Genomic DNA, 19,500 nt, shown 5'->3' on the forward strand with positions numbered 1-19,500 from the left:
GGGCCATTTCCCCTGGGTGTGCCCTGGCCCGCTGATCCTCGCTCCTCCTCAACCACGCTGCACTCATACCTGTTGCCCCCAGACGTGCTAGCCTTTCAGTCCTCCCTGCCTGCGTCCTCTGCCTGCAAAGCCCTTCCTTACATCCTCCTGGCAGAGCCCAGCCCCCACGTCAAGCACTTTGCCCAGCTAGCAGCATTTCTGGCTCCATCTCTGGTCCCGCCCGCCCAGGTCCCCTGGAGTAGACAGAGGGCTCCCGGGCCACAGCAGGAGAAGCAGACAGCAACTGCCCCAGCCCTCCTGACCTTCTCTCCTTTCTCCTCTCAGCGCGAGGGCTTGGATGGCCTCGAAATACTCCCACACCCGTGTCCTCCCTCCGCTGTGGTCACAGCAGAAACCAGCGCAACCAGAGACAGCCGCCTACTCCACCCAAGCCCTCCGCCCCCCTCCCCCCGCGCGTCGCAACCCTGCCTGCCTGGACTCAGGATTCAGCGCTTTATTTTTAGACTGCTTGTTGGACTGGGGCTCCCAGAATCTGCTTGACGCCTGAGGTGTAACCAGACCCCGCTGGCACTGGCCTTGAGCTGTGGCTGGGCAGAGAGGTGGTGAGGGGGTCCAAGGGCAGTGCTGGGGGCTGGGGCCCCAGGGTGGCAGCGCACTCGAGGGGGCAGACCCGCTGCTGTGATCCTGGATGGGGGGCTTTCTCTGCCGGGGCCTGAGAGGCTCCTACAACCTGATCCACCCGAGCCCCTCCTTTAATAACTGGGCCCAGAAAGGCAAGGTTACCAGCAACATATCCCCACGAGGCAGTCGGGCTGCCCAAAATTGGAAGGTCGAACAGAAATGACGGTGGCCTTCATCTTGCCCTGGCTTTCTCTTCCATTGCGTGCACCTCCTTCGGCTGCTGTCTCCAGCTTAACACTATGGAGAGCCCCCCAGGGCATGGTTTTATCTGACCACCAATGATTTGAAATGTTTTTTTAAATCGTGGTAACATACACGTAACATAAAATTCACCATCTTAACTGTGTTTAACTGTACCATTCAGGGGCATTAAGAACATTCACACTATTGTGCAACCATCACCACTGTTCATCTCCTGGACTTTTTCATCTTCCCCAGCGGAAACTCTGTCCCCATTAAACACTAACTCCTCATTCCCCATCTCCCAGCCCCTGCACCCACCATCCTGCTTCCTGTCTCTATGGGTTTGACTCTTTAGGGGCTTCATATAAGTGGAATCATCCACATTTGTCCTTTTATGACTGGCTTATTTCACTTAGTATAATGTCCTCAAGGTTCATCCATGTTGTCGCATATGTTGGAATTTTATTCGTTTTAAAGGCTGAGTAATATTCCATTGTGTGCATAGACCATATTTTGTTTATCCTTTCATTCATCAATAGACACTTGGGTTGTTTCCATCTGTTGGCAACTGTGAATCATGAATTACGAACATGGGTGTGCAAATATTTCTTTCGATCTCTTTCAATTCTTTTGTGTATGTATCCAGAAGTAGATTTTTTGGATCATAATGTAATTCTATTTTTAAATTTTTTGAGGAACCACTATACTGTTTTCCATAGCAGAATTTGGGATTTTAAAAGATTAGTAGCAGGGGTTGGGTATTGCTCAGTGGTAGAGTACATGCTTAGCATACATGAGGTCCTGGGTTCAATACCTGGTACCTCCATTAAATAAATAAATAAATAAACCTAATTACCTACCCCCCAAACAAAAACAAAACAAACAAAAATAATAAAATTTTAAAAAATTTATTGTTTAAGAAAATTAGTTGCCAACATTAAAAAAAAAAATCTGGGTTTCCTGCTTCTGCTGAGAAATTGGAGGTCTGACATCACTGGTCCTGCATTTCTAGAACCAGCCTCATCAGGCTCCTCTTAGAGACATTCCCCAGGCAGGGCCCCTCCTCAGAGGTCAGGGTCCTAGCTCTGTGGGGCCCTCTCCCCAGCTTCATAGTTCTCTTTCCTTTGTTCCCCCAGCCCCAACTGGTGGCTGCCTCCCTGTCAGGCTCTGTGATTCCTCGGTGGTCCCTTTTTGCCTTTTCAAAGATCCTGCACCCACTTAACATACCCACTATAAATAGATCTCTCTGTTAGAACACCTGCCAAGTTCTGTTTTCCTGGCTAGCCCTGGCTGGAAATCCCTCTGGTCAGGGATCGGCTCTCCTGCTCCCTCTCTCCCCTGCTCCCCATTTTCTACATTGGGCTGACTTTGCCTGACTGACCCTAAAGGCTTGGATGTGGCCTCTGCCCAAATCAAGTGCCTCCCACCTACTGAGCCTCTACTATGTGCCAGAAAGGCAATTATCTCCCAGAACCCTCACCATGCACTGTGAGGTGGGCGCTACTGTTAGCCTATTGTCCAGATGAGGAAACTGAGGCTGGACAGGGAAGGCTACCCTCACCGCCCTCCAGTCAGCAAGTTTATGTTTCTATTGTGAAACCTTGCATTCTATTTGTACATTTGGTAAAAATCTTATCTGTGCACTCCAGGCTCCCTTTTGAGGAAAGTTCCCACTTCTTCAATTATTCTTTATATCCTTACTCTGGTTTCTTTTGTGTATTCTCTAGTTTGTCATTGTCACTCTTGATATGCAACTCTAGAACTGAACAAGAGAACCTACTATCACCTCCTTCAGTCTAGACTCTATACCTCAATTAATGCAACCCAAGTTTGCAATGGATTTTGTTCTGTGCCCTTATCTCATTTCTTTGGTATTTGTTGAGCTTCGAGTAGTACCTAACAGCCCCCGATCTTTTTCACAAGAATGTTTGCGAAACCCTGTCTCACATTCCAAACCTATGCAGTTGAAGTCGTGGACCTAAAATGAGGGGCTTTTTTACATTTATTCTCTTTTATACTTTATCCAGTAGGACAAGGTACTCTATCTGACAAGATAGGGTCAAAGAAGACCCCAAATGTATCCTTGCACTCAAAAAACCTAAAGAAATACTTAGCTGACTCTTTTTAGTCCAGGGAAGAGAATGTTTATTTGAATCTTGATAGAGTCCAAGGGTAGCAGGGCTGGCACCAGGTAACAGGACTGAGGGAAGATGCCTGGATACTGTGGCTTTAGTCCTCAATATCTCACCTGTATCAGGTTCACCCCAGGGGCCCGATATGGTGGTTCTCTGCCTCTGGGCAGTCTGTCTGTCCCGGGATAGCCTGGGGACTTCAGAGAAATCACAAGCCCAGACAGATTACAGCTTGCAGGGACCAGGGGTCTCCTCCCGTCTCCTGAGAGGAGTGACGTCACAGGGTCGTCCTGCTGATCCAGGTCCCGTGAAGGGCGCAGGCCCGCACCCCTCCCGTCCTTACATCCTGCAGCTGGGTTGGGGCCAATGCTGCCTGAAGGGCACCTTGGCCAGGCTGGTGCCAATGTTCAGACCACATGGAAGAAAAAGCGCTGTCTTTATTGCTCTATCTTGTCCCGCCCACGTGTCTCCTGGAACGTTGCGCCATCCTCATGTGCTGAGAGGAGGTAGGGGTGGTCACGCAGAGGCCTGGCCTGGAATGCCCACCCTGCACTGGCTTCAGTTGGTCCTCCTGAACCCTGGAAGGCAAAGCCCGCAGGATGGCATGGGATTCTGAAAGCAGCCAGGACTCCTCCCTACCGTTACCCCAGATGCCCAAATACCCCTCACAGCTGGGATAAGGTAGTCACCCCAGAGGCCACAGGTCTCCATGCCACAGCTATGGCAACTAATCACCCCTTGATGAATGAGACGGATGAAAGGAGACAGAAGTCCCCGGCAGAGACACACAGCCCCTGGCCTCTCAGGCACAGAGCTGCTGGTCAAAAAAGAGGATGTCCTTTAGCCCCGCCCAGCCACTCTGGCTGTGTGATCCTGGGCAAGTCGCTCTACCTCTCTGAGCCTCCGTTTGCTCCTCAGCCAAGTGTAAGATAACTAAAACCCACTCTCACCCCCAGTTGTTATTAGGGAAAGAAAATCACAGAGAGGATATTGTTTGGAGAAGTGCAAAGTTCCATGAGAGAAGGAGGAATATCAAGATTCCCTCTACTTCTCTACAGTGGTCCAGACTTAAGGACTTCAACATCCATTCCTCACTTGATTTTCACAACACCTTCGTGCTGGAGGTATTATTACACCCATCTTCCAGGTGAGGAAACTGAGGCTAAAAGAGGCTCCAGGGCCCCAGAAATGGAAAACTGGAAGAGGAAGGACTGGAACCCAGGCTCCGACCGCAGGCCCCGTGCTCTTTTCTATACGCTAAGCCTCTTCTGCAACAGAAGACTCCGTCAGGAAGGGGAAAAGTGAACACAGGAAAAACGTAGAGTTACCTATCAGCCTAAACTTCTGCAAAAGAGGGATGAAGCCATGCAGGACGCTGTGGATCCGGTACACTGCTCAGAAAAGAGAAAGGTGGTTGAGCTTTGTACCCCGTGGGGGGAGCCGGGGTCAGCCCTCCCGCCGCCCACCCCTGGACAGGGGCCCAGTCCACGCAAACAAAGCTCTTCAGCTTAGATCATAGTACTAGGCTTATTATTATTAAAAACAACCACGAACAGCAGTAACAATGCCAGGAAACTCGGCGAATTCAGGACCCAACTCCACCGACTGACTTGTTTTCAGTATCTGACTAAGTCTGTTGGTTTGCCACGTCAAACTGTTTGGGTTGTATTTTTATGGAGCAGCCCATTTTTTCCCCCGGGGGTTTTGCCAACGACCTCACACTGACCTCGAAAGCGGTCAGGAAGAAAACACGAGCATAAAGAAATCTTTACAAAATGTTTAGGCCGTGGCCTTCTGGTCCCTGCTGGGCCCTGTGTGGCCGGTCCAACCACCGCCCTCCCAGAGTCCCTGTGTGGGGGCCTCACCCAGGCCAAAGTAGATGCCGACGGTCTCCAGCGAGGCGAAGGTGAGCAGGCCGACCCCAAGGGACATGAACCAGTCTGCACGGGTGGCGAGGACAGAGCGGTCAGCCGGATGGTCTGGCCCCCGCCCCGTGTGCCCACGCGGCCCCCTGCTCACCTGTGTAATAGTGATAACACACGAGCAAGGCCCCGATGGCAAAGCAGAGGAGGATGAAATGGAAAAACTCGTCTGTAAAGGCAGAGAGGGGGGTTACTGTCTGCTTCCCTCCCTCTGTTTTTTTTTTTAAATAATTTTTAATGGCTGCACGATAAGTTATTATTTTTTTCTTTTCTTTATTTATGTATCCTTGTTTGGGGGGGCTAGGGGAATTAGGTTTATTTATTTATTTGTTTGACAGAGGTACCGAGAATTGAACCCAGGACCTTGTGCATGCTAAGCACGGGCTCTACCACTGAGCTCTACCCTCCCCCTTTTTAACTACTTAAAGTATTGCTGCCTCTGCTCAAACGGAACTTTGTTCAGAGAAACTGCTCCTGACCCTGAGCCCCACCCCTTTCAGCTCTTATCTCTCGTTATTTTTTCCTAACACTGATCACCACTCAACTTGTTAGATTTTCATTTCTGTTTCTTCTCTGACCCCTTGGTTGGACGCTCAGGGACTTGGCCCAGGCTTGTGGGAGGTGCCTGATGCTTTCTTTGGTGAATAATGTTAAATACAATTGTAAAAGGTGCAAATGTGTCTAGTTTAAAAGTTTCACATTGCTCCATTCTCCCTTCCTCATCGAACTCCTTAAAAGCAAGCAGTGATTGGCAAAATGTTTCCAGGCATATAGATGCACTTGTTTAAAAAACAAAAGCTGGATCAATTTGTAAACCTGCTGCTCTGTCATTTGCTTTTTTCCTCTCAGTGATAGATTGGGGCCATCTTCCCATCTCAGAGCATATAGATCTGCTCTGTGCTTTTTGATGGCTGCATAGTATTCCATGGTATAAGCTTATCCTAATTTATTTAATCAGTCCCCTATTGATGAGGCTAGAAGTGTCTGATTTTTTGCTCTTACTGCAGACAGTGCACTAAACATCATGACACATGAATGTGTCTGGCCCTTGTATGTGTGTTTTTGTGGGACTGCAGGCTCTTCATCATAGTTAACGGAGGTAGAGAATGCAGTTGGAGGGCAGGGCCCATGCCTTGGGCAGGAATTTAGGGGTGGTTTGAGGACTCCCCCCACCCCGGCCTTTTGTCAGGCATCAGGGGAGAGAACAAAGGGGACTTGACCCAGACAAAGGGCTGCGATTAGGGGAGATGCAAAAAAGATTTCTAAAGGAAAGAAAGAAAAAGGGAAAAAGTGAGGACAATTCAGAGACGGTTTCCTGGAATGAGGCTGGCTCTCTGAGTGGGGAGCAGAGGCTGCTGGGAATGTGTCCTAGTTTAGGCCAGTTTGGTCACTGATGTGCTGTGAAGCTTTGGACAAGTGTCCTGGCCTCCCTGAGCCTCAGCGTTTTCATTGACAAAGTGAGGAGAGCACCCTCTCCACCACTGACAGATGGACGGGGGTCTCGGATGGGGAAGTGCTTTGCAAATAGTAAAAGGCAGAGTGGTATTACATGTCACTGCTGTCAAGGGCATTTGGAAGGCAAGTGAACAGACGTGAGGAGGCTATTTCTGGTTTTGATTTTGTTGTTGTTGTTTTCCCCCTAGGGAAAAAATAATCAACAGAGTATATCTAGAACATTCTTGGTTCTGAAATCAGTTTATCCTTTAGGGAAAAAAGTACATTATGCAGAACTAGACGTAGCAGGCTTAGGTCTCTTCAGAGTTGTGACAGCCTAGGGGGGAGGTGGACTGCAGAACTCTTGCCTCACCAAAATTTTCAGAAGTGCAAAATGAATCTCTAACAGAGAATTTCTCCCTGAATCTTTTCCCCATTTCCTTATGAATAAATATTTAGAAAATACAAGTGTTTTTAAAGACCGAGAGACAGCAACAAAATGCAAGATCAGAGGACTGGATGGGTAGGACAGCTTAGTTTGAAAGAGTGAAAGAATTAGAAATAACCTAGAAATCTGTCAAGTGGGGGATGGTACCTATACTGTGCATCATAAGGTACCTATACTGGGAACTGGATGCAGTTGTAAATGTCCTAGATATTCAGGAGTCACCATATCTGGGGCAGTCCAGGAGGGCTTCCTGAAAGAATGAGAGTTTGCACTAAGCCTTAAAGACTGTCAAGGAAGCAGGAGTTGGATGGGGTGGGGAGAATGTGTGTGCGTTCACCTACCATGTCACGTGGGAGGCAGGGAGGCACAGTATGAGACAAAGTTAGAAGTGAGACCAAAGCACAGACCCAGGACAGCAAAGGGTTCCACCAGGTGAGTGGAGGGGCTGTTGGGAACTAGAAGTTTTGGGGGCTGAAGAGATCAGGCCAGGATAAGGACTCCGAGGTGTATTCAAACCAGGAGGGACCTAGGGGGTCACTCTCATCTGTTTTCTCAGCTCTCAGCCATCCACACACCACCTTTGTGGGTTCTGGGCTCTGCCCTTTCTACGCAGCACCGCTCACAGCCTTCACAGCTTCGTGCTGTCCAAGGACCATCTGTACTAATGTTTACTTAAAGTGTTTCTTTAAGCAGATTCCTTTTTTCCTTAAATAGATTTACCTTGGAAAGGAAACTTTATGTCACAACAGTCAGTGGAAAACTAGGATCCCATGTCTTAAAAGCAAACACAAGGCGCACAAAGCCAGACGGGGAAGGCCTCGCCGCCCGCCGCCCGCGGAAGGCTCTGCACACAGGACAGGCCTGCCCTGTGTCCGAAGGGCAGTGAGCAAGGGTCAGAGAGGCATTAAAGGCACGGGGGCTCCAAGCAGAGACAGAGACTGGGAAAGGCAGTCACCTTCTCCACTGGGGGTGTGACACCACATCCTGAAACAACATGGACACGGCCCACGCTTTGGGAATCTCGGTTTCAGTCTGGCGAGGCTCACTTCTCAGCCCGGGATGGCTGACACGTGCCCAGGCTGTGTCTAGCTGGACAGAGGCAGCGCTATCCAGCTCGACACAGGCCCAGGTCGCCCCCTCCCTAAAGGTGGGCTTTTGCAACAACTCAAGATGTTTCTAGAACAACTGCCATTTGTTTAACCAAAAACCATGGTCTCCCCACCCCCCACCCCACTGAAGCCCCCACAATTCCGGGCCTGAAGCAGACGGGGTCCCTCTGGTTCTCATGGCTCCTTCCATGGGGTCCAGTCGGTCTAACCTCACGGCCTCCTCAGCCCGGCCCACTCCCAGGTCCCTATCATGGCCGGGAGGCCTGCAGGGCCTTATCACACTAGGGACTCCGCGCACAACACGGAGAGCACAGGGCCAGGGGCCAGGGCCCAGTCCCGCCGCTCAGTAACTGGGAGACCACTCCCCACCCTGGAGCCTCAGCTTCCGTATCTGCAAAACGGGAATCACTGGACTGCTTCTCAAGGTGGTTCTAAGCGGAGGCGTTTGCAAACTGCAGGGCACACGAGAAAAGGGGGACGGTTACTGTTGGTCCAGGCCACCAGCAGACTTTCCGCCCAGAGGAACCTGGAGCAGACCGTGCAAGCGGCTCTGGAGCACCAGTTTCCTTACCATCCTTCTTTATATTCAGTCTTCTTAACTGAGAGGCCTCCACTTCTCCTGAGGAACAAGAAAGAGACAGGCGTTTACCTTTGATGTGGGACAGCAGGTGGGGTTCTCTCTCCCCCGCCTCGCTGAGAACGGCTCTCCTGGCTTCTGCTTCCTGGGTCAGAGGGCGCCCACTGCAGGACGGGTCAGGGCAGAGCTGGACGGTGGGGTGGCTGTCCTTGGACCCCGGTGACTCCCTCCTGCACAGACCTGAGTCTGCTCCGTTCCATTTCCCCCGAGTCCAGAGGTGCCTTTCCTGAATTACAGTGACAGTCTGGCTGGTGATGGCACCGCTGCTGGGGCTGTCCCCCGCCTTAGACTGTCTGTGGTCCCGTCCCAACCCCCGGAATCCAGGTCGCCTCCCGCTCTCCCCTCAGAGATTGTGTATTTACCGCTGGCTGGGTCAGAGCCTCTCCTTCGGAGTATGAGTCCTGGAAATTAGAAAGTCAGCATTAGTGCCCAGGCCAGCTTGGGTCCTTACAGGTGCCTCCACCCCACAGAGGGACGCCACAGGTGGCCTCTGAAAATGCCCGTGTCGAATCTCCAGCCCCCAGGGGACCTATATATAGCTTGCTATTTACCATCTCTTTGCTCTTGCCTGGACTCCCCTTCTAACCTCCACAGGTCCCCGGCCTCATGCCACAGCCAGCCCTGCCTGTTTGCTGAGCCCAGGGCGGAGCCCCCAGCCCCCGAGTCATGTCTCTCACAGCCGTGCACCTGGCAGCAGCTGGCTCTCTGAGAAAGGGATGATGCCCAGACCTTGTTCTACACCAGCACCATCACCCCCGCTCCCCTAACAGACACTCACCTGATTCTCCGGAGGGCACCACCTCCCCAGGGGCACCTGTGCAGAAGGGAAACCAGTGACCACGTACGCATTATCCTCTGGGTGGGGGGGTGGGGGGAAGTTACACCCCAGGGAGGGTGAGCCTCTCTCACTCAGAGACTTTCCATTGATCTGCAGTGGGGACTGGGGCAAACTGAAGGGTTCCTCTCCCACCTAAAGGGGCAGGTGCCACCGAGCATCCCTGAAAGCTGCCGTAGGAACGCTGCCCCACGTTACAGGTCTTCTAATTTCCCACCAGAAGCCAGAAATCCTGCTTTTTATATAAACTTCTTTTTGAAAAAACTTACTTATTTTTATTTATTTTATTTAAATTTTTTGGTGGGGGAGGTAATTAGTGTATTGTTTTTTTAACAGAGGTACTGCGGATTGAACCCAGGACCTCGTGCATGCTAAGCATGTGCTCTACCACTGAGATATACCCTCCCCCTCATATAAACTTGATTATTAAAAAGTTGGCAACTCATGTTCCACTGAATCAAAGACGTCATGGTTTGTGAGAATGACATTATTTGATGCAAGAAAAACTACTGCCCATTATTTAAGTGGCCAGTGATTTTAAGATGCATCCTGAGATCACAGATGTCCAGACGTGAAAAACTGTTAGTCGTAGAACTGATGAAATGTACTAGTAATAATAATGAAGACACTCTGTGAACCAGAGAAAACACATCGGCACGCACAGGCCGCCAGTCTGCAACCTGGGCCGGCCTGCTTACTCCTATCCAGATGCAGGGGCCACGTGGCCCCAGCCCCACCAGGCCTGTAGCTTGTGGGAGCCACGCTGGGCTGTACACTGGGGGCCTCAACCCCCACCCTCCTGAGTGTCGAGCTCTTGTCTGGGCTGCCAAGGGCAAGCTGAGCCCTGTATACCTGCCCTGAGCTGCAGCCTCCCCTTTAATCTGGCCTGGAGGGGGGGCCCTCACGCCTCATTCACCTCCTGGTTCCTGGGCCTGTTCTCTTCCTAGTGACCTCTCTCCTAGCCTGTCATCTTCCTGCCCTCGAGGGCAGGCAGGAGCGCCCACTCAGAAGGGGACACTTGGCTCATGGCAGTAAACACTCAGTAAGATGAACTGTCTTTAGGGCTAATGTGCAGATGGGAACCACCCTCTGCTGGTGACCCAAGAGAGCCCAGCACCGAGGGTACAGAAAGCGGTATGAAATGAGACTCCAGCAGTGCCATTACCAAGTACCTCCAACGTCTTGGGGGTAATTCATTACCTGGGGGAAGTAATTCACAAATACATGAGGATACCTACGCTTTCTACAGTGACTTTGACTTACTTTTTGATGAGAAAAAACATTTAAAAATATTATGTATGTATGACTGAAACATTATGCTGTACACCAGAAATTGACACAACATTGTAAACTGACTATACTTCAATTAGAAAAAGGTTAAAAAAAGTATATGTAACAGTTTTTTTCTCATTTTACACCCAAAACCTTCCTTATTTATTCCTTATTTTACACCTTTAAACCTTCCTTATACTACTTGAATAATTAAAAACATTTTTCTGAATCAGGAAATGTTTTAGGTTAAAAAAATTAAAAGAAAGAAAATAAGAAAATTCAGATCAACACAGTATAATGACTACTTACAATGCTGCCACCCAGTGGCAGCCACTGGTAACATCTGGATGCAGAATATTAAAATACTTCATTTACATTTCTTTGAACGCATACCTGTTTCCCATTGTTTCTCTTGGGTTATTATCAGGCGTTGGGAGGTTAAGCAGAGTTGGAAAAGTGGGGTTAAACAAAGTGAAACAGGTTTTCTTTCTGGCAGTGTGCATTTGTGAGGCTTTCTGGCAAACTGGTTCATTCCTACAAATTCCCCCAGCCCAACAAAGTGCTCCCAAGCAAAGGGCCATACTATCCCCATCTCCTTGCTGTAAAAATGACGATGCCTGGAGGCAATTATTCCATAAGATGAATTCTGTAGAGATCAGATCTTTAATTTTCCCTTGCACGTGTCAACAACCCAGTATTCCAAGAGCAACGGTACTGATCACATCCCACTTAGCTAGTTGGGAAGCTGAGACCTAGAAAGGTTGGGGTTACAGTTCTGGAGAGATCCCAGGACAGTCTCAGTGGGGGAGAAAATGCCTGCCCCACCTCCACCTGCCAGTGTCATAACCACTCACCTTGCAACATCTCCTGGATCTGCCCAGGACCTTCAGCTCAGGAAGCACCCTCATCACATTGTGTCCCCCCAACAAAGCCCTAAGCCTTCACATCCTTTGTCTAATTCTGTTTCTCCCAAGGCCACTGGACAATCAATTACCTCCATAGAGTTGAAGCTCATCCTTCAAAACGTCAGGCTCCCCGTGCTCTGCACCTGGGTGGAGACACACCCCATTAGTCAGCTCTCCCCAGTCACCACACCTCAGGGTGGTTTCCTTCTCCCAGAAGGTTTGAAATCCTAAAGAGTGGCACAGCCCTTGTGCTGGGGGTGAGGTGGTGGTCTTCCAGAGGCAAGGCAGCCTTACAAGAGCTCTCCCTCTACTCTGTCTGACACCCCCCCAATAACCCCAGGTAACTGTGTTCAGTTGACTAAGAAGGAATTGGGGGCCTGAGTGGACCTGGGCCTCATAAGAAGTCAGTAATAAGACTCGCCATTTATTGAGCACCTACTATATACCAACACTGAACTAGGTAATTTGTAGTTAATGCTTCATTTGGTCCTCATGGAAATGTTGTGAAGCCGGTATTAGTATCTCCTCCTCCCCCATTTTACAGATGAGGAAACTGAGGCTCATAAAAGTTATTCCCTGAAGGTCACATAGCCAGGAAGTAGCAATTGTAGGGTTCAAACCCAGGTCGGTCACCAAAGCGTGTATTCCTAATTATTTATGTCCAGAAATAGAACCCAGAGGGCAGCTCCGGTGTCATGGGAACATTTATTAAACACCTCATGTGTACTGAGATCTGTACTAGGCATTAATCCAGGCTCTTTCCCTCCCAAGCTCTTTTCTTTCCACAATCAATTTAGGTTGATATTTATCAAAGTTGTTTTTTCAAAAAACAAAATTATATTCTCCTGGTTATAAAAATAAAACATGCCTAGTGTAAAATATAAAGATAGATACTTTAGAGGAGAGCTTAAAGAAGTGAAAATAAAAATCAACCATAATTTAACCATCCAGAGATAACCAGATTTCCTTCCAGTCTTGTTTATAAGCAAGTATGTGTGAATTTTTATAAGGTGTAGATGAGATCAAGCAAATTCTAGATTTGAATCTCTCTTTTTCACTTCAGAGGTGTATGAAGACCAGAGCTCTAACCCGGACAGCTGGCAGCATCACTGATCTATGTTGATGTTGTTGGACGTTGGGTTCTCATTGCCCTACTATAAACAATGCTGCAAGGGACATCTTCACTTGGACGTGCTCAGTCCCACTGAGAAACAACCGTCAGTCAAGTGGCCAAAGAAGAAGTGGTGAGGCCTTCTGCCTACTGGATGAGCCGTCCCTGTGGGGGTGTCCAGCCCCCTGGCTCTGCTGACGTTTTCCGTTTACTTGGGGGTGCTGGTCCTCATCACTGCTCTTTGCAGGGAACAAACACAACTGTAGGAGAGCCCCCTTCCGGAATGAGCCTGGAACACCTCGTTCTGGTGTTCGTTCTCAGAATTATTTATGTGAGGAGTGTGGTCTGGGAGAAAGAGTTCTGCTTTGAGGGCTGGGGGACAAGAGATCTGCCATGAACTTTGTGTGACCTCAGACAATCACTTACTATTTCCAACACTGCTTTCATGAAGATCAGACAAGGTCCTATGAGGCTTTTCGAGTTACTGAGGTGGTTTCCCTCCCACCCTGTGCAGGGGCTGTGTCATCTCCGTAATCCCCCTAACGCCGCACTGACTCTGTTCATGCTGTGTCTCCCGCCTGGAGCTCTCTTCCCACCTGCTCCCTCATCCTGAAGGTTAAGGTGATGTCACACCTCCTGCAGAAGGGCTTTCTGGCTGCCCCAGCTCACACACGTCTTGCCTACCCTCCTCTGGGGTTGCTATAGCATCATCTGTCTTTGCTTGACACAGCTGGTCCCTCCAACCACCTTGAGCTCCTGAGGGACAAGTCCTGGTCATCACTGTGCTAAGGTCCCCAGCCTGGAGCAGGAGCTTGATGAAGACTTGAAGAATGACTGCATTGTGGGGGAGGGCATAGCTCAGTGGTAGAGCATGTGCCTAGCATGCACGAGGTCCTGGGTTTAATCCCCAGTACCTCCATTAAAAAAAAAAAAAAGAATGATTGCATTGTTTGCACTCTTGAATCAGTCAGCGTCCCAGGGATTCAGACCTAGGAGTTTTTTGGCTTCAGGTCCGGAGGACTCCATTTTCCTCAGGATGACCAAGACGGCCTCTGTAGTCCTCATGTCCCTCAAGTGTGCTTGGGGACCTCCTGGTCTATCCTGGATAGATTTTAAAATGCCAGGAAACCAAGTTAGCTGTGCTTGAAAATGAGTGCCTACGTGATCTCAGCTAGGTACAGAGAAAGGTACCAGGAGGTGCGTCAACAAGGTAACGCTGGTATTTATCTCAGGAGCTAGGATTGGGGGTGGCTTCTATTTTCTTCTTTTCTGTAGTTTACAAATATTAATCAATGCCCCCAAAAGGCTTTTTCATCACATTTTGCAAAATATCAAACAGTACAGAAAATAAAGGAAGCAAAAATGACTCCAAATTCTATCAGTCAGGGATGACCTCCACCAACATGCAAATGAACGTTATTTTAGCTTTCTCTGTGATATATTCGCAATGTATCTTTTTAAATCAATATGTTATAGAATTATATGCTGTCTAAAGTGAGGCTAATTTCTGTATGTGCTCTCTAATTCAACTATTTAAAAAATCGATCCTGGCCGAAGTATCACTGTCTGTTGCTGGGACCCCAGTGTCCGTCACAGAGCCTGGCACATAATTGGCACTCAATGAATATTTACTGAATAAACGTAAGGAAATGCACTAATACATGTTTGGCGGCTAACAGAGCAACGTGCCCAGGTGTAATCTTTTACAATAAAGAAGTTTTAATTAAAAAAAACAAGATACATTACGATAAAAAATATACGGAGGGAGAGCGGTGCTGGATGACAGACGAGGAGTTAGGGTCCTACGTGTGGAGGACGGCTGGGCTGAGGACTAACGGTCACGGTCACCATCTGAGCCTGAAGACGGGTGGGGTCTGAGTTCCCGCAGCAGGCTGGCCGCGGCAGGATCAGAGACCAGGATCCTGAATGTCAGTCTGTCTCGATGCTCCCTGGACTCCGTGGTTACTTCCCTGTTGCTTTCTTCAGTGTTCAGTTTTGCTAACTACAGCCAGTCCCCTGTGTGCTGTGGAGACCGGCGGGGAAGGGGCTTATGGCCACGCATGGGGCAGAACGTTTGTGGGGGAGCAGCACCTCCTGAGGATCAACCAGAAGACAGAGCGTCCCCTCCCACCTGGGAGGAGAAACAAAGGGACAGAGTCCCCCTGCCAGAGCCCCCCACCTCTGGAATCCCTTCTTCCGGAGCTAGACCTCATAAGGGTGGGTTTGTACACTTTTTAAAGAGGACAGTGGCTTTCTTTGAAGTCCAGAGAGGAGACTGGCTACAAACCCCAGGACCACTAACCACTTTCCCTTCTCTCTCTGCTGAAATTAGCATGGATTTCTTGACCTTGAGCCTCAGTCTTATCATTTCTGACACAAGGACATGAGGCCAGGGCTTTGCAAGCATTTTTTTTGTTGCTGTTGAGCCCGAGAACTCTTTTCCCAGATGAAATCTCAGGCGCAGGCCCACTGTGTAAAACAGATCACAGTGCAGGAGCTCTGGTGGAGGAGGAGGAGACCAGAGCCCACCCCTTAGCCTCCCTGGTCCCAGAAAGACCTCCAGGGAATCCCAGGTGGGTTATTGAGCCCTCTTACAACAGGTCAGTTAGCCTCACTGGCCTCAGGTTCCTCACCTGTAAAATGGGATTAATAATGGTACCTTCCTCATGAGCTATGAGAATTAACTGAGTTATTTCATGTCAAGTGCTTGGAACGGTGCCCGGCACATAGTGAGTGCTCAATAAATGCTCTCTCTGATGTTGCTGCTGCAGCTGTCAATTCAGCCTCACATTTTGAGTTAAAAGAATAAAAGTGGAAGAACATTCTGCTTTTTATCAGAGACTAACGTGCCACTTTGTAATCAAGACTCAGTGAGAGGTGCTTATCCCTCTAAACCCGTCACAGTGCTTGTGGGGAGTCAGTACTTGGGACCTGATTTGTATGAAACATACAAAAAGCAAAAGCTTTTGTGCCAGGATGCTCACGAGGATGACAAACTGGGTGGGGGGGTCGCTGCTCTTAGCAGGACCAGTTATTTTCAGAGCTTTTCCTGTGTGCTGGGTGCTAAGCCTCGGCATGCGTAGAGTGCAGTCCTCACGGGAATGCTATGAGGTAATAACTACACGCGAGGACCCAGGGCACACAGGGTTGAAGCGACCTACCCAAGGGCACAGAGCTGGTTAGCGGCAAAGAAGGGACATGGACCCAGGCAGATGCAGTGCCTCTGGCCGCAGAGCGTCCCTAGGAAACTTACACGTTCCTTCCCACGAGATGCGGTCGCTATTCGGGAAGCATGAAAAATGGCTGCAAAGCTATTACGGAATAACATGGCAAAATGCTTAGGATGAGACGGCAAAAAAGTTGTAAACTGAGGACCAAACTGACTATGTGCTCAGTTAGAACTGTGTACGAGTTATGTGTACAGACGGGCGGGCCCAGGAGGGAAAGCAGAGAAACAGAACTGAAGTATCGAGGAGGCAGGTCACAGGGGATTGCTTTCTTCCATGTAAATCCTTCTCTTGAATGTGTTGATAGCTATGTATTTAATTAAGTCATTGCTGTACCTGAGGACGAGGAGGATGAGGAGGAAGAGGAGGACGAGGACGAGGACGAGGAGGAAGACTTGTCTCTCTCATGTTGTTCTTGAGAAAAGAGTCTGGCCTCCCGGTCTTGCTTGTGGAAGTCCGTCTCTCCATCTGGGAGGCACATATAGGCGAGGATGAGTGTTTCCTGTCCACCCACCCAGAGACCACGGAGGCCTCCCAGGGGTCTGCTTGGACTTGGGAGCCAGGAGTGGCAGGATTCCCAGGGATACTCTTCCCAAACGCCTAAGCCCAATGGCATGTGCAGGGGATCAGGGCTCTCAGAGGCCCCAGGGACTCTAGCCGGGCCCAGGGCAGACATTTCTCTGCTTATGGAGCCCTGAAGGGGCTTTCTAAACCCACCCTTCTCAACAGACCACTAGGCTGTGTAGAGTAGTTGCCGATCTAACATTCTCTGTAAATTACAGGAAGGTGAGATCTGATCGAGCCCTAAACCTTCCCACACACATTCTGGGGCCACACAGGACCCTTCCTACCTTCTGGGGACTCTCCCTATTGCCAGTCCAAGCCCCCAGAGCCTCCTTGACATTTGGGGAGCAACTGAGGGTCCCTACAGCTAGTGTGTGTGTGTGTGTGTGTGTGTGTGTGTGTGTGTGTGTAAAATCACTACTTCTCTAGAGGTTTCAACTGTGACTTGGGCCAATGTGTCACATGTGCTGAGCAGGGTCTTCTGTTCCACCCACTGCCAGACTCCACCTCCCATGTGGCTTTGCCCAGAGGGTCAGAAGAGCAAACATACAGTCTAGATCTTCTGCTTCTCCGTGGACTCGACTGTGCTCTTGAAGTGATTCTGAAGTCTCCATAGCTTTCCCTGGAGGAATAACAATAGTTAGTAATTAATATCAACTTAGTTGACATCCTTAATATATAAAGAGCTTGGCAAATAAATAAGAAAAACACCCAATATTCAAAGACATAAGAAGAACAATTTACATTAAAAGAAATACACAAGTAGGGAAATGTGAATAATGATCATCTTTTGATATTATTAAGAACTTTTTAAAAAGTAGACTTTAGTTTTTAGAGCAGTTTTAGGTTCACAGCAAAATTGAGTGCAAGGTACAAAGATTGACCATATACCCCCTGTTTCTAAATATGCATTGCCTCCCCTGTTATCAACAGCCTCCATTAGAGAATTAATTTTTTAGGTGTGATATTTATATTGACATTATATTTATTTAAAGTATCCTTAAATTTAGGGCTAAATACTGAAATATTTATGACGAAATTATATGATGTCTGGGACATGCTTCAAAATAATTTTATTTGAATAAGGGAGTTGGAGGGCATAGGTAGGGGTCCAAACAGAACAAATATGTCCACGAGCTAATAATTGTTGGAACTGTATTAAAATATAAATAGTGGTTATCTGTGGGTGGTAGCATTGTGGATATCTTTAGTTTCTTATTTTTACTTTGCATTTTCTAATTTTTTAATAGTATTGCTTTTGTTATAATAACAATAATTTTCCATTACTTAAAAATGTAACATGCCATCTCGTACCAGTACAGTACTTAATAGTTTTACAAAGTGCTTTTGTGTCTGTAACTCCACCTGAGCCTGATCACAAACCAGTCTGGTGGGGATTGGGATTAATTACTCCACACATCTGAATTGTAGTTTCTAGGCAACAAAACTTCCAACAAATTGTAGTTTCTAGGCAACAAAACGAGACAACAAAAGATTGTCTATTTGACTCTCATGAGAACCTTGTGAGGTAAGTTTTATTATCCCCATTTTAGAGAGGAGGAAACTGAGGCTCAAAGAGATGAAGTGACTTGCACAAGCTGGGGCCCCAGAACCCATATTCTGTTTAATGGATGTTTTATGGTTCTAGGGGGGAAAGTATATACACACACACATATGCACGTACATATTTTTGTTATTAATTTTACTGATGCAAAGAATGTATAGCACACAGTTTACAAATAACCAAAATACAGTACTCTTTTTTTTTTTTGGAGGGGGAGGTAACTAGGTTTATTTATTTAATGGAGGTCCTGGGGATTGAACCCAGGACCTCATGCCTGCTAGGCATGTGCTCTGCTGCTGAGCTGTGCCCTCCCCCCAGTACAGTGCTCTTTATTGTGAATTTCATCCTCCTATAACTTCAGTGTGACTTGGAATTTCTTGCAAAGTCTACCGTCAGTTTTCATATATCTATCATCAACAAGAGTGTCACGAAATCAAACTACAAATAAATGCTCGATTATTACCAAATTCAGCAAAGAAGTCGCTCACATCACTGATGAACAAGAGTGCATCCCAAGTGAAAGTTGGCTGGTGTTTCCCTTCACGTTAACGAGTAAGAGGAAAGGAAAACAACAAAGGCCTCTGTGGCCATAGTTTGTCAGTCACGTGAGCAACTTCTTGGCTGAATCGAGTCACAGTTGACCAATTCTGGAAGAACACTTTGTCAGCTTCTCATGCTGTTCACAATGAAATGGCAACAGGTGTAATGTACCTCCTACAGGTTTTAGTTAAATCAGCATTATTAACATTTGCTTGGTCACTTTCTTAAATTTAGAGACTCATCAAAGTGAACCATCAAGCTCTGATTTGTAGAGTTTACGGATTTCTGTGATATAAAGACTCCCACCGTGACTGGTACCGATGTGAGGTCACTGAGCGCAGTCGGGAAGAGACGGGCAGTGGGACAGAGCATGAGGCAGTGTTTCCACGATGCAGACAAAACAGCTGTGAAAATCCCAGGGCCCAGGTAACAGCAGAATGTAGTCAAATAAATTAGGAAGCGACACATTTCGAGTACTTACGAACCTTGTTTTTAATATAATTTAGTGAATTATATACCTATAGAATTTAATTTAATAATGGCTGTGTTTAATGACCAGCTCCCAAAATTCCTAAAGATTCAGCCATCAGCTCTCCTGCGTGGTAACCTGGTTCCAGCTCTGGGCATATACTCTGTGCCTCCTGCTTCCTCTTTCCTGCTTTTGGTACACTGGAACCCAGACACTGGCAAGCCAAGCCAACACCCCAGGGAATCCCTGAGCAAAGAGGCAAAGGAAACCCCCACCCCAGCACCGCAAGCCTGTTCACCTGGACCTGCCTCTAGTGGGTGACAAGATCAGGAAATGAGCTTCTCTCTTACGTGAGCCCCGGGATTTGGTCTCTGGTCCAACACCAAAGCCAAGCTGTGCAGGCTTCATTCTGAAGCCCCCAGTTCTTCCCCCAGCTCTGAGTCTAAAGCCTCAGCTCTGAGAGGAGG

General features: G+C 48.2%; 1 protein-coding gene across 3 annotated transcripts in view; it reads right to left on the reverse strand.

Annotated features, from left to right (window-relative positions):
- Window positions 1-2,992: 2,992 nt before the first annotated feature.
- Window positions 2,993-19,500, reverse strand: part of TMEM40 (transmembrane protein 40) — a 40,336-nt gene continuing 23,828 nt past the window's right edge. For all 3 annotated transcript variants that reach the window (XM_015241396.3, XM_072941891.1, XM_072941892.1), the window contains 10 exons: window positions 17,011-17,082; window positions 16,233-16,364; window positions 11,648-11,701; window positions 9,325-9,360; window positions 8,909-8,947; window positions 8,481-8,528; window positions 5,016-5,087; window positions 4,862-4,936; window positions 4,325-4,387; window positions 2,993-3,574 (listed from right to left, as the gene is read on the reverse strand). In XM_015241396.3, coding sequence (XP_015096882.2) covers window positions 3,555-3,574; window positions 4,325-4,387; window positions 4,862-4,936; window positions 5,016-5,087; window positions 8,481-8,528; window positions 8,909-8,947; window positions 9,325-9,360; window positions 11,648-11,701; window positions 16,233-16,364; window positions 17,011-17,082 — 611 coding nt within the window. In that variant the 3' untranslated portion in view covers window positions 2,993-3,554. The remainder of the gene's footprint in view (window positions 3,575-4,324; window positions 4,388-4,861; window positions 4,937-5,015; window positions 5,088-8,480; window positions 8,529-8,908; window positions 8,948-9,324; window positions 9,361-11,647; window positions 11,702-16,232; window positions 16,365-17,010; window positions 17,083-19,500) is intronic.

This window comes from Vicugna pacos, chromosome 17 (genome assembly GCF_048564905.1).
Source record: "Vicugna pacos chromosome 17, VicPac4, whole genome shotgun sequence".
Taxonomy (NCBI): Eukaryota; Metazoa; Chordata; class Mammalia; order Artiodactyla; family Camelidae; genus Vicugna; species Vicugna pacos.